The following is an 11,668-nucleotide window of genomic DNA, read 5'->3' on the forward strand; positions in this document are numbered from 1 at the left end:
GGTAAATAGTCGTGCATTATCGTTGTATTTTTTAGTTTTCTTGTCACATTCATTCATGACGGTTATTATAAAATGTATTATGATATGAGAATGATTGGTAATGGTATGTACACTTGCTCGGGTAGGAAATCATGAATGGATGCACGAGTATTCTAGATGGAGGAGGAGTAAGATAAAGAACATTTTTGTGTTTTTGTGTTTTTTTTTGTGTCTGGTATTGTCCTTTTTTTGTCATGTTAAGCTATACGAGAGTGAGTGAATGAGATATGAAAGTGTATTAGATGTTTTGAGTTTTTGTTTGTTTTCTGTTAATGTATATGTTTAAAAGATTCATATCGTTGTCATGTTGTACACTGCGGAACACTGTGTAGTGCAGCTGCTTCCGCAAGCATACTTAGATGATATCTTACACAAGTTTATGCTAGGCAAGTTTCCAATCGACTGGTAGTCGAGTGTGGCGTGGGAACCCCTTATCACAATTTCTTCTGACCGTAGTTTATGGTCCGCAATTCTGAGTCATGAAAAGTGTGCTGGCATTGATTTGATTCGAGAGCGGCCTAAAATATAACTGCATTTGCTGAGTAGCAATAGGCAAACTATTAACCGACTTTGGTCCACTTTGGACAGTAATGGTCCTCGTTTTTTTGTGCAACGGTATAGAAAAGATGAAATACATGCAATAATTAATAGTGAAGGGCAAAATAGGTGCACCGGAACAAACTGAGAGCTCTGCCAGCGTCAGTGCCTGCGTAGCGGCATATTGTAGCGATTTGCTAGCGGCTGTCTCGCTTGATACGATAATACTGCTCTGAGAGAGACTCTTTCATGAAGCGGAGGTGTAGCTGTCAACCCTAATCCGCAGACGCAATAAAGTCAGGGAGGACCGTCTGTCCCAGGGTCTGGTACCAGAACAAGGGTTGACTGACAGTTGACTGCTACTTTCTCGCACCAATCGCGGAAAACTAGTTAATATCCTGCATTAAACCGCTGGCTGCGATCTACATAATATAATATCATTTATGTGGCATGTATATGATAAATTCATTTTATATTCGTTGATATTTGGCCTATCTTATTTCATGGCAATTCCATTCGAAAACCTTATCTCCCGCGCTAGGCTATATTCGGAGTAGCCAATGACCCCGTGGTTTCCGAAGCGCAACCCGACCACCGCTGGAACAACTCAATAATACCCAGCCGGACAACGGTCGGTCCTTTTCCGTTCGCTGTTCGCTTGTTTTGCGACTGTTGGTTCTACTCGTTACACATTTAAGAATATATACTTATCTACTTGTATTTGAAAACAAGCAAAAGCTGCGCGAGAAATGCCGCTGCCCGATTCGATAGTAGGATATACCCAGGCCGATGGGGTACGAGTGCGACTACTGCTCGAGGATCGATTTTTGCTGATCGATCATGCTCGTATGTTCATCTACTATAGTAACTGAGAAGATTACGTGACTGACATTGTGCATATCTAGAAGTGTACAGTAGCCAGCCATCCTTAGGCTGTTTCTCCTCGATTTCATGTGTGTCCGGTAAGAATCCTCCACATGGCAGCCCAGTATTTGAGATAAGCTAACAGTGTCCCGGATAGCACCATCAACAGCGATATTGCAGCAAAACTCCATAGTTTACTTCAACGTACTTTGGGCCGAACTCCTTCCGTCAACACTCCAATCCCAACTGCCAGTACTCACAATAGACTACTGTAAAGTCAAGAACGACAAGAAAGCCACACTTGACCGTGTGTCGTTTCTTATTGACGACCAGAATGAACGCGCATGCGAAGCCTGGATCGACAATCTGTTGAAGAAATCCTACAGAAATTCGATTAGGAACAAACGATTATTGGTACTCATTAACCCGTTCGGCGGACAAGGTACGGCCATGACGCGTTATAAGAAGTATAGTGCCCCGATACTTGCGGCGGCAAGGTGTCGGGTAGAGGAGATTGAGACTAAATATAGAGGGCATGCGGCGGAGATTATCGAGAATATGGAGGAGTTGGAGCAGAAATTTGACGCGATTGTGTGTTGCTCTGGAGATGGAATTCCGCATGAGGTTTTTAATGGACTGTCGAAGCGCACGAACGCTGCTGCTGCGTTTAAGATGCCTGTGTGCCAGCTTCCGTGCGGTAAGTATTTTTGTATATGGCATTGAAGAGATCTGTGCTGACAAGTCAGGTTCTGGCAATGCACTTTGTCTTAATCTGGTTGGGTCGAATGATTTATCGTTTGCGACGTTAAGTGTAGTCAAAGGCATTCCAATCTCCGTTGATCTCTGCTCACTCACACAAGACAACAAACGATATATCACATTCTTGTCACAAGCACTGGGCATGATCGCCGACTGCGATCTAGGCACTGAAAACATGCGATGGATGGGCGATTCGCGCTTCACCGTCGGTCTCATCATGCGCGTCCTGGCAGGCGCAAAGTACCCTTGCAGAGTCTCTGTCCGCATTTTACATGAATCCCGAACACAGATAAGACAAGTATATCAGGAACACAAGAACAATCAATATGCATCAACATCCGAACACACGCAACTTCCCGACTTGAAATACGGTACTGTGCACGACCCGGTTCCGGAAGACTGGAAATCCATTGATACCTCGTCGCTGGCGGTTTTCTATGTTGGCAAAATGCCATGGATGTCTTCTGACGCCCTTTTCTTTCCCGCCGCACTCCCGCGCGACGGATATTTGGACATGATCCTAATCGACTCATCCATCCCCAAAAAAGAAATCTTCTCAATTTTACTTGGCGTGGCAGAAGGAAAACATTTCGATTCGAAGTATTTGCATTATTACAAAGTCGATGCGTACCGGATTGAACCGAAGGCGCGTTCGGGATATATCAGTATCGACGGCGAGAGCTTCAATTTCGCTCCGTTTCAGGTCGAGTTGCACGCTGGGCTCGGAACGGTGCTGTCGAGGACGGGAGAGTTTCAAGCGCCTGGGGTATAGTATTAAATTAGGGTTGTGATTTGGTTGATGGGGAAGTTATGCATATTTCTGCATACCGCGTGGGTCATTCTAATTAATTAAATTTATAGTAACCAAGTAATTAGAATTCATATTCGCCGTAACGAAGTGCATACAACGTCACGGCTTATCAAGTCAATCATTAGACCCTCACCATCACCCAATCGCTCCCATTACGGCACTCCAACAGCATCTTCCAGTGGATTGTTTATATTAATATCATACCAAATAAGTAATTAGATTTAAAGCCAACACAAAGACACCCACGATGAGATTCCAATATACAACCGTAATTCTAAGCATAAACTCTCATCCTATCGCCATTTGACCCTTATATCCTGCTTTTTGCGCGCGCCTCTGCACAAGTTGGACAATCTTTCGATCTCAGCTTCTCCCGAATAAACGCCAAATGCGTGACTTTCTGAGCGACAGACTTAATCACTGTCGGAACACCGCGATCCGGCCAAACATCCTCATCTTCGCCAGTGGAACCGTTCCTGGTCAATAATCCTCGCTCTGAGAATAAATGTCCACAGGAAAACTTGATAAGAGTATCCGACGACTTGAATTGCTCCACATCATCAACTTCAAACTTCACTCCACGTGCACGACCAGAACGTAATTGCTCAGAATATCCGTCGACCTCGCTGTGGAGAATCATAGCTGCCCCATGCGCAATTGACAATGTCAGCTCGTACTCGTGGAGAATCCGCTGTAACGCAGGCTTTAGCCCCTCGATCTGCATGCCCTCATTAATCCGTTTAACGAGCGTGATAGGATCTATCACCGTGCCAGCTTGCTCTAGCAATGCACGGATAAACTTGGGCTTGTCCATGCTGTAATCAAGCAAATCCGTCCATAAATCTTTGTCGTCTTGCGACTTGGCAAACGTGATGGCCTGATCCACATCTTGCAATCTGTTGATGGTGAGCATTAATGCTTTCTTGTTTTGGCCGGTTTTGCCGAGAAGATACACTAGTTCGGGGATATATTCTCGCCTCTCACAAATTTCGGACGCCTGTACCGAAGTTAGCATTACTTATACATAAATTAATAAAAATTACACACCTTTTCAAAATTATAGCTATTGCTCTTCTTAAGGAAATCCAGTAATTTCGGCCGATCGTATTCAGCGTACAAATTAACCTGTAGGTCCGCAAACCCTTGAGCTGCAAACCCATCAATCTCCTTCAAGCGCTCCAAGTACAAAAACGCCATCACTTCCATTCCAGATTTGATGACTTGTTCCACAACTTTTTCCGGTAACAGCTCTAAACGGCCCTCAACGACAAGGTCAACGGCTTCTGCCGATTTCTGCCGAATTACGGAAACGGGCGCGGACTCCAACTCGTCAAAAGTAAGATTGATTGTGAGAATTTCTGGAATAGATGGAAGCATCGACAGCAACAAATGTTGATCGCGAATAAGGTCGATGGCAGCGGGGTCTTGAATATGCAAAAGATGAAGGATCGCTGCATTTGGATTTCCGATTGAAACATATAATTTTGCGATGTTCTGTCGTAGCTTCCGGTCGTCTTCTTCCTTGAGCTTGCTTTCCATCGATACGATTATACTCTTGGCGTCGTATATCTCAATTGGCCATTTATCCAGAAAATTGTACAATTGCTCCTTGTCGTTTGTTAGGTAGTAGCCGAGCACCATCTCATAAATAACGCTTGATAACTCCGGCGACGAAACAGGGAGATAATTTGCGATATCGGTGACATGACCACCGGTAACGAAAACCCACGCCCACCGCTCCCATTCTTCCCTTAATGTCTTTTCAAGATCGGATTCTTCTTCATCATTATCCGATGCAGGCGGTATCGGTGTAGCGCCAAGAACTCGCTTGAGTACTACACCGGCTTCTCGCCAATTCTCGGCATCAATAAGAGACTCGATCCATCGAATGCCAATATCTCGCCTGCGTGTATTGTCGACCAGTGTCTGGCTCATCTCCCACGCTTCTTCGTATTTCTTCTTTTCTATCAACCAATCAAACTTATCATTCTCGTCGCGCTCAGTAGCAACTACACCGTCACGGGCCGACAAAACGTAAAACTTTCGGTCGAGAGTCTTTGTGCCGTTCCATACCCCGAGATGATAATCGTTCGCGCCGAGACGCTCGTAGCCCCGCAGGGATAACTGGTCCGCTGAAAATTCTTCACCGCTTGTAGGCGACACCAGACGAATCTCTGGCGTTAGAGCCAGGGGTCTAGGAGTGTCTTCAGAAGGAGGCGGTGGAGGATTATATGTCAATATTAGAAGCGAGTCATCGTCGTATCTGAGAACACCGGAAACAAGACCATCGATACTCAAACTATATGCCATATTAGTACCCCTTTTTGGGCAATACGAAATCGGATGACCTACATTGTCTCCACTTCGGATTTGCGCTCGCTGACAATGGCCACCGACGAATTGCCGAGCGCAGGCGCCGAGTCACCGGTCTTGATAACTTTGATAATCCAGATCGAGTACGCCCAACCAACTAAGACCTTACTTGGCGATATCCATGATATCCGTGGTCTGTATAGATCTGCCCTCGGTGCGTCTTTCGGTCGGGCTATTCTCGAGATTCGCGACCTGGAAGGCGCATGATACAAATGAATTCCCTTAGGAAAATCAGACTAAATTCACACATTCAGGGAACATGATAACTCACAGAATCATTCATAGCAATAATAATGTCTCCCGTCCAATCTGTTGCATCGATAGGACCTTCGCCGTGGAATAGAGTTGTGTCCGATTGCCGTCCCAACCAACCTTTTTCCGACATAATTAAACTGCAGGCTGTTCCACCAGATACAAATGTCCTTGTAGTTTGAAAATTTGGGTCAAGCGAAACAGCATGCACAGGTCGCAAGAAGTCTGACGCTGAAATGTCCTTCGCGTCTGTAACTGAAGCAATTACTACCCTACCATCTAAAGATGCGGAGGCAATTACCGTTCCATCAGTAGATAATGAAAGAATTGATGCTGAATGCGCACGATATGTTCGTATGGGCTTGAGGTCTGGAGTAGTGACATGCAATGTTCCACCATGCGTCGCAAAAACGAGAAACTGCTCATGTGCCAAAAAAGACGATAACGGGTCTGACGAGAACAATGTCGGTGGAAGATCCACAATTCGTGTATACTTCAATCGTGGCTCGTCTTCGTCCTCATCCTCATCCTCCTCGTCATCCTCATCATCTTCATCCTCTCCGTCATCGTCATCTTCCTCTTCGACCGCTTCTTCCTCCTCAGACGATGCCTCGTCGCTCTCCACCTCAGTGTATCCGGCCTCGACCTGCACATGTCGGTCATCCTCTTCTTCCTCTGAAGATGAGCCATAGGACTCATCTCTAGTAACCAATTCGTTTCTATTCGCCATTTGTCACGCTTCTATCGATGTACCTCGTGGTATAAGACGATAATCGAATCTGACTTTAAAGTTGAAACATGTGCGCGGTTCGTTCGGTTCGGGAACATCGAACTCTAATTACAGGGTTAGGTCAAATCCCAACTCTAAGCATGATCCATCGATGATCTGCCGCGCACATTCACTTGCCCTGACATCAACACTGACTACTCAGTCATTTAGAGATAGCTATAAGCACTAAGAATAATATAGTTATATGCGAACAGGAAATATGGGCTGTCGTTGTAGACCTACATATAGGCTGCCTAGTCTCCAGTACACTATTGGGATGACAGTCTTCAATTCAAGCCGGTCATGGATTCAATGACTAGCACAGGAGCAGTGGTGAGAAGTTGTCCTTGAATGAACTCCAAGCTGAGTGAATATATTTGGGGCACTGTGCGTTCTTGACTTGTCGACCTGCACTCGAACATCCTGTTGTTCCTTTGGGTAGACCCGAATCCGCAGCGGATGTCCGATTGGCTATGCTGTGACATCTTCACGGCCCACATCGCCCTCTTGTCCGGTATGCCAAGAACTGTCGGCGATTGTTTGGTCACAATGAGGTATAGCTAATTATGTTTCCGATACACACCGCGCTTTATGCGTTTTGCAGACAAATGCCAAACCAACTGGCACCTATACCGTTTAACAGAAATATGTGCTCTCTTGTGAGGGGCCATCGAGCGTTATCAGTGTTGAGAAGTGACATATTACAATGGTCTCCGTGCTATAACCATAATAACGAACGAAGCCGCATGTCAGCAGTACAGTAAGCATAAGAGCAAATGACGAATTGTTGAACTCGCGGTGCTCGTAGAACAATTCATACTGCATCACGGTTCCGCAGATCACTGACATGCAAGCTGAGTGAATAGCCAATTTATCATGGAGTCCTGTTGATATATAATGTAGTGCATTATCCTTCTACGAGACTTAATATGTGGTATCCAATGGCTCAAATATGTCCCAACTGTATACATTTTATACAATATATCTACCTCCACGTTGTCGCGTGTGACTCAGTCAAATGGTCATCTTACTTGTACTTCTCGCCCTGAATTGTAGCCACAATATGCCGCGTATGTCTGTATCTTCTGAATTCGCAAAGCCAAATTCCTTGCCACGTGCCCGTTGCTAGATGACCATCCTTAATTGGAATCGAGACCGAAGCGCCGATCACTAAGATCTTGTTAGTAATATGCAGATTTCAGGATATACTATTCGACGAAAAATTTAAAACGCACAGCTACTTCGAATATGAGCCGGCATATCATCGCTTCCTACACATTCATTAATTTAGCAAGGGGTTCGGGAAGATCATTATTGCACGAGACGACATACCTTCAGCATCATGTCTATAGTTCCAGCTCTCAGGCGCAATTTTCTCCAGAGCGTCCGTCATATCGAGTCGCACGTCAGAATCCCAATTCTCGTTCAATGTGAGCGCGGCAGACGTATGCTGCATAAACAAATTCAAAAGACCGATCTTGAAGTCCTTTATCTCCGGTAAACTCTGAACGACTTCATCGGTGACGAGGTAGCATCCTCGGCTGCGACCTTGTAGTGAGAATGTTTTTTGAGACCAGGACATCGAAGATATGGTATTCTTGGTGTCCTGGACAGCGATCAAGGAAATAATATCAAAGTTACTGCACTTAAAATTGCCAAAACAGTTGCATGTAAAATATCCAGCTTTCTATCTACCATCGGGCATGTACTGTCCGTGACCGCCGCACAATGATTAAGGGTATTGTGTGTTTCAGCCGCAGCATCAGCGCCTCGGCCAAGGCACGTGCAGCTGTCATAATTATGGGTCGATATATTTTTGCAACCATCGCTACCGCGGCATCCGGACACGCTCTGGTTACCAATTGAGCAGATATGGGTTTTATTGGACTTATTTTGCGCTCCCTGGCGGTGTTCGCGTTGATGGCTCGTGCCGCAAAGCGGAAGTCGCTGACTCCGAGGGGAATATTTGCTGCCGTCATTGTCGGACTCATCCACGCAATTCACCCCTGGTCAATCTTCACGGTGCTTCTGTTTACTTTCTTCATAACTTCAACCGCATTTACAAAGGTCTGTGGTGTAATGGCACACATTATGCGGAGCGATGTGTGTTAACGATATCGAATAGGTTAAGGTCAATATTAAACGGACTTTGACCGCTGGTGGAGGCGAGGGTCCTCGCAATGAAATACAGGTGATGGCGAACTCGCTTCCGGCCACGATATTGATCCTGATTCACTTCTTCACCAAGACAACAAAGTGCTGGAACTCGGATGTTTTGGCTGTTGGAATCATCGCGTGAGTTATATTGTCCTTATTGAGGCTAGAGTTTAGGAATTGACGCGCGTACTTCATATAGTCAATATGCTGCTGTCACTGCAGATACATGGTCGTCGGAATTGGGAATTTTGTCCAAACAGTCGCCCATTTTGATCACGACTCTCCGCAAATGCCCACCAGGCACCAATGGAGGCGTCTCGCAAACTGGATTGACTGCAGCCGTTGGAGGGGGCGCCACTATCGGAGTCATTGCTGCCATATTCGCGCCATTCTGCCATACCTGGTCGATTACTTCCAGGTTAAAACTAGTTGTTGCGATTACAATTGCTGGATTCGTGGGGAGTATTATTGACTCGTTATTGGGAGCTGTTTTGCAGCAATCGGTTGTAAACAACCGAGGAAAGATTATCGAAGTTGAAGGTGGCAAGAAGCTTGACCTGAAGGGTAAAGTCGTGTCTGGGAGGAACATTCTTAGCAACAATCAGGTAAGTCACAATTCATACTAGTAAATAGGCTTCTTACTCTGATATTTTAATGTTAGGTCAACCTTGCTATGGCTACTCTTATTACAGTGTTCTCGATGGCTATCGCAAAAATATATTACAAATTTTAGACAGAGAGAGGCGACCAGCACTCGGCTTCACGAATTTCTTGCATTGCTAATTGGGCGGGAACTATATTTGGGAATATGGGTACAGCATGACCTAAAGTATCGGGATTATGATGGAAGGTTTAGGATTAGACTAGTAGGATAAGTGTGTTTTGCTAGCATTGGCGACAATGTTGCACTTGAATGCATTGTAAGCTGCTACTGACATACGGATACTAAGCGACCATGTGATATATTACTTCGCATTTATGAACAGAAGAAATATAGAAGTCTGGAGAGTTCTCGATTTAGAAATGACCACGGCGACGGTACTCAGCTGTCGTGTACAATAATAGGCTTTGGCTGCTGTCAGCGGAATTCGCGTTTCTGAACAATGTAACGGTTGATTCTTCTATCAATCTGACCTTTTGCATTAGACATTGAACCCTCAAGTTCTCTGCTGGGTAATTATCCTGTTTCTTTGGTCATTCAACGATATGCGGCCCGTAATGTTTGATTGAATGGCTATTAGAATTTTATTAACCGACATATGCCGATCCCCAGAATATGAACAATGAAGTAATAAAACGATATAAGCAAAACTAATGACTCTGAATCAACATTTCAAGCATACCCTCCAATCGTCGAGCTTCACGCGCGATCTCGACTTGCCTCGTTAACTTTCGTTGTAACTCACTGACCAAATCCTCTAATACAGGGGACTTCTCAATTACAGACCCGTACATGTCCGCAACACAGGCCATCCAGTCAGCAACAACCTCGACGTTCCGAAAATCATCAATATTGCGCACGGCCCATTTTACGAGTGGCTCCAGTTGTCCTTCATCCCGACCCGCCAAACTAATCCGGACTTTGCCTCGTCTTTTGAGTTCATCTAGCACAGTAACCGTAAGTTCCGGGGCCATTCCAGGAGCAAACGCGGCATCGAGCGCCTCTCGCCATCGAAACGCGTTCAAATGGCGCTCAAAGAGCCGTAGTTTTTTGCGTCGCGATCTGCGTTCATCGTCGATTAAAATTTGATGCTCGTTTTCACCTTTGTAGTCTGCACCGCGAATCATGCGAGCGAAGTTGCCGGATTTATTCTGCTTTACGCCTTGTTTGACTCGCGGGTCGGTCTTGCGTGTGCGGATTGAAAGTACCCCGGAGGTCAGACCAGTCACGAAATGTTTCTGATCAGGCTATATCCATTTTAGCAAAATGTCCTGCCTGTAACAAATATTCTGCAAATTACTTACACTAATAGCAGTGGTCAACACGGCGTCGCCGAACTTCCAGCCAAATTTGACTTCCCAAGACGTAGTATCAAACACCTTAACATGTCCATCCAAACCACCTGCCAAAACTGCGTTTGCCCCACTCGGACTGCCACTGCTTCCACCGACATGTAAACTTGTGACTGTCTTTTGAAAGTTGCCCAGATCCTTCACCATTTTTCCCGCAACCAGATCCCAGACTTTAACACTAGGGCCCCCAGCACTGAGTACAGTCGTTCCCGTGAGCGGGAGTGTAGCTTCTACCGGTGCGCCGTGCGAAAGCGAGAGTGTAGGCTCATTAGGTACCCGGGGGTCGAATATTCTGATAAACCCGTCATAACATCCTGTCACCACATTATCTGATGCAGGCGACAAAAAGCTCGCTGCGCGGATATAATCCGTATGTGATTTAAACACACTCGTCGGCTCAGACGACGTGATGTCCCATAACCGCAGCGTCTGATCGTCGGATCCAGATAACAGCGTCGTGAGTGTCTTGGGATGAAATACCGTCACATGAGTTGCTTGATTAGTGGGATTCAATGTTAACAATATCGATCGCGATTTCGTGTCAAAAACCTGTATTAACCCTGTCGCGTCGCCGGCAACTAATAGTTTTCCGTCCGGTCGAAACTCGCCTGAATATGCTGTATCTTTAAATCGCGCGATTGTGCGAATAACCTGCCGCGTTCGCGCCGAAAAGATTTGTACTCGCGCTCCTGATGTGACAACGAAATCATGTGTTCCGGATGGACAGAAATTGATGTGTGATATGGCACCATGTTCTTTAACTAATAGCGGCGTCTATTACTGTTATTTAGCCATCATTATTCTGCAATGCGACGAGTTATTGTTACCTTGTACGCCCGCCAAAACCGCTGCTCCGGTGTCGTCTGGCTAGGCAGTACGGAATTCCGGACACGCTGTATCCTTTCTAACGGTGCTGACATTATGTGACTCGTTTTCCCTTTATATATTTGCTAAATCAAACAGCCAATCCTGACTTTGAATATTTTAGCCAAATTTTTTCAACCGAGTCGTTGGGAGGATACTGATTAAAGTTTGGTGAGCGATGAGCTACAAAGGAAGGGCCTAACCCTGAGACCTTTTTGGAAGGATTGAGT

The 11,668-nt window shown here is 45.5% G+C and overlaps 5 protein-coding genes across 5 annotated transcripts; 2 read left to right on the top strand and 3 right to left on the bottom strand.

The window, feature by feature from the left end:
• Nucleotides 1-1,107: 1,107 nt before the first annotated feature.
• On the top strand, nucleotides 1,108-3,193 carry V1513DRAFT_395471 (ATP-NAD kinase-like domain-containing protein). Its single transcript, XM_066895367.1, has 4 exons — nucleotides 1,108-1,422; nucleotides 1,482-1,538; nucleotides 1,598-2,137; nucleotides 2,187-3,193. Exons 1-4 carry the CDS (start codon nucleotides 1,326-1,328, stop codon nucleotides 2,969-2,971), a joined length of 1,479 nt encoding a protein of 492 aa, XP_066755261.1. The 5' UTR covers nucleotides 1,108-1,325; the 3' UTR covers nucleotides 2,972-3,193.
• V1513DRAFT_395475 (uncharacterized protein) lies at nucleotides 3,022-6,406 on the bottom strand. The gene is made up of 4 exons (XM_066895368.1): nucleotides 5,655-6,406; nucleotides 5,363-5,604; nucleotides 4,058-5,309; nucleotides 3,022-4,007 (listed from the first exon to the last, which is right to left on the bottom strand). The coding sequence occupies exons 1-4, from the start codon at nucleotides 6,363-6,365 to the stop codon at nucleotides 3,321-3,323; spliced, it is 2,892 nt and encodes a 963-aa protein (XP_066755262.1). The 5' UTR covers nucleotides 6,366-6,406; the 3' UTR covers nucleotides 3,022-3,320.
• An 858-nt stretch (nucleotides 6,407-7,264) lies between these two features.
• Nucleotides 7,265-8,079, bottom strand: V1513DRAFT_438841 (uncharacterized protein). The gene is made up of 3 exons (XM_066897114.1): nucleotides 7,737-8,079; nucleotides 7,640-7,675; nucleotides 7,265-7,574 (listed from the first exon to the last, which is right to left on the bottom strand). Exons 1-3 carry the CDS (start codon nucleotides 7,984-7,986, stop codon nucleotides 7,432-7,434), a joined length of 429 nt encoding a protein of 142 aa, XP_066755263.1. The 5' UTR covers nucleotides 7,987-8,079; the 3' UTR covers nucleotides 7,265-7,431.
• A 197-nt stretch (nucleotides 8,080-8,276) lies between these two features.
• V1513DRAFT_375122 (integral membrane protein DUF92-domain-containing protein) lies at nucleotides 8,277-9,294 on the top strand (the record flags this gene model as incomplete). The annotated part of the gene is made up of 4 exons (XM_066894884.1): nucleotides 8,277-8,471; nucleotides 8,530-8,699; nucleotides 8,761-9,166; nucleotides 9,223-9,294. 4 exons carry the CDS (start codon nucleotides 8,277-8,279, stop codon nucleotides 9,292-9,294), a joined length of 843 nt encoding a protein of 280 aa, XP_066755264.1.
• Nucleotides 9,295-9,781: 487 nt separating this feature from the next.
• Nucleotides 9,782-11,582, bottom strand: V1513DRAFT_395484 (UTP15 C terminal-domain-containing protein). The gene is made up of 3 exons (XM_066895369.1): nucleotides 11,402-11,582; nucleotides 10,527-11,348; nucleotides 9,782-10,469 (listed from the first exon to the last, which is right to left on the bottom strand). The coding sequence occupies exons 1-3, from the start codon at nucleotides 11,492-11,494 to the stop codon at nucleotides 9,873-9,875; spliced, it is 1,512 nt and encodes a 503-aa protein (XP_066755265.1). The 5' UTR covers nucleotides 11,495-11,582; the 3' UTR covers nucleotides 9,782-9,872.
• Between the last annotated feature and the right edge of the window lie 86 nt (nucleotides 11,583-11,668).

The sequence above is a fragment of the Lipomyces chichibuensis genome (genome assembly GCF_038497645.1).
Source record: "Lipomyces chichibuensis strain CBS 12929 unplaced genomic scaffold V1513scaffold_5, whole genome shotgun sequence".
Taxonomy (NCBI): Eukaryota; Fungi; Ascomycota; class Lipomycetes; order Lipomycetales; family Lipomycetaceae; genus Lipomyces; species Lipomyces chichibuensis.

Excerpts from the sequence above, each read along its gene's own strand:
- V1513DRAFT_395471 (XM_066895367.1), top strand. The coding sequence starts at position 1,326 with ATGCCGCTGCCCGATTCGATAGTAGGATATACCCAGGCCGATGGGGTA. Across the intron at positions 1,423-1,481 it reads TTTGCTGATCGATCATGCTC|AAGTGTACAGTAGCCAGCCA; the intron begins GTATGTTCATCT and ends GTGCATATCTAG. Across the intron at positions 2,138-2,186 it reads TGTGTGCCAGCTTCCGTGCG|GTTCTGGCAATGCACTTTGT; the intron begins GTAAGTATTTTT and ends CTGACAAGTCAG.
- V1513DRAFT_395475 (XM_066895368.1), bottom strand. The coding sequence starts at position 6,365 with ATGGCGAATAGAAACGAATTGGTTACTAGAGATGAGTCCTATGGCTCA. Across the intron at positions 5,605-5,654 it reads TTATTGCTATGAATGATTCT|GGAATTCATTTGTATCATGC; the intron begins GTGAGTTATCAT and ends GATTTTCCTAAG. Across the intron at positions 4,008-4,057 it reads ATAGCTATAATTTTGAAAAG|GCGTCCGAAATTTGTGAGAG; the intron begins GTGTGTAATTTT and ends ACTTCGGTACAG.
- V1513DRAFT_438841 (XM_066897114.1), bottom strand. The coding sequence starts at position 7,986 with ATGTCCTGGTCTCAAAAAACATTCTCACTACAAGGTCGCAGCCGAGGA. Across the intron at positions 7,676-7,736 it reads CTATAGACATGATGCTGAAG|GAAGCGATGATATGCCGGCT; the intron begins GTATGTCGTCTC and ends ATGAATGTGTAG. Across the intron at positions 7,575-7,639 it reads GGCTCATATTCGAAGTAGCT|TGATCGGCGCTTCGGTCTCG; the intron begins GTGCGTTTTAAA and ends ACAAGATCTTAG.
- V1513DRAFT_395484 (XM_066895369.1), bottom strand. The coding sequence starts at position 11,494 with ATGTCAGCACCGTTAGAAAGGATACAGCGTGTCCGGAATTCCGTACTG. Across the intron at positions 11,349-11,401 it reads GGTTTTGGCGGGCGTACAAG|ACGCCGCTATTAGTTAAAGA; the intron begins GTAACAATAACT and ends TAACAGTAATAG. Across the intron at positions 10,470-10,526 it reads TGTTGACCACTGCTATTAGT|CCTGATCAGAAACATTTCGT; the intron begins GTAAGTAATTTG and ends AAATGGATATAG.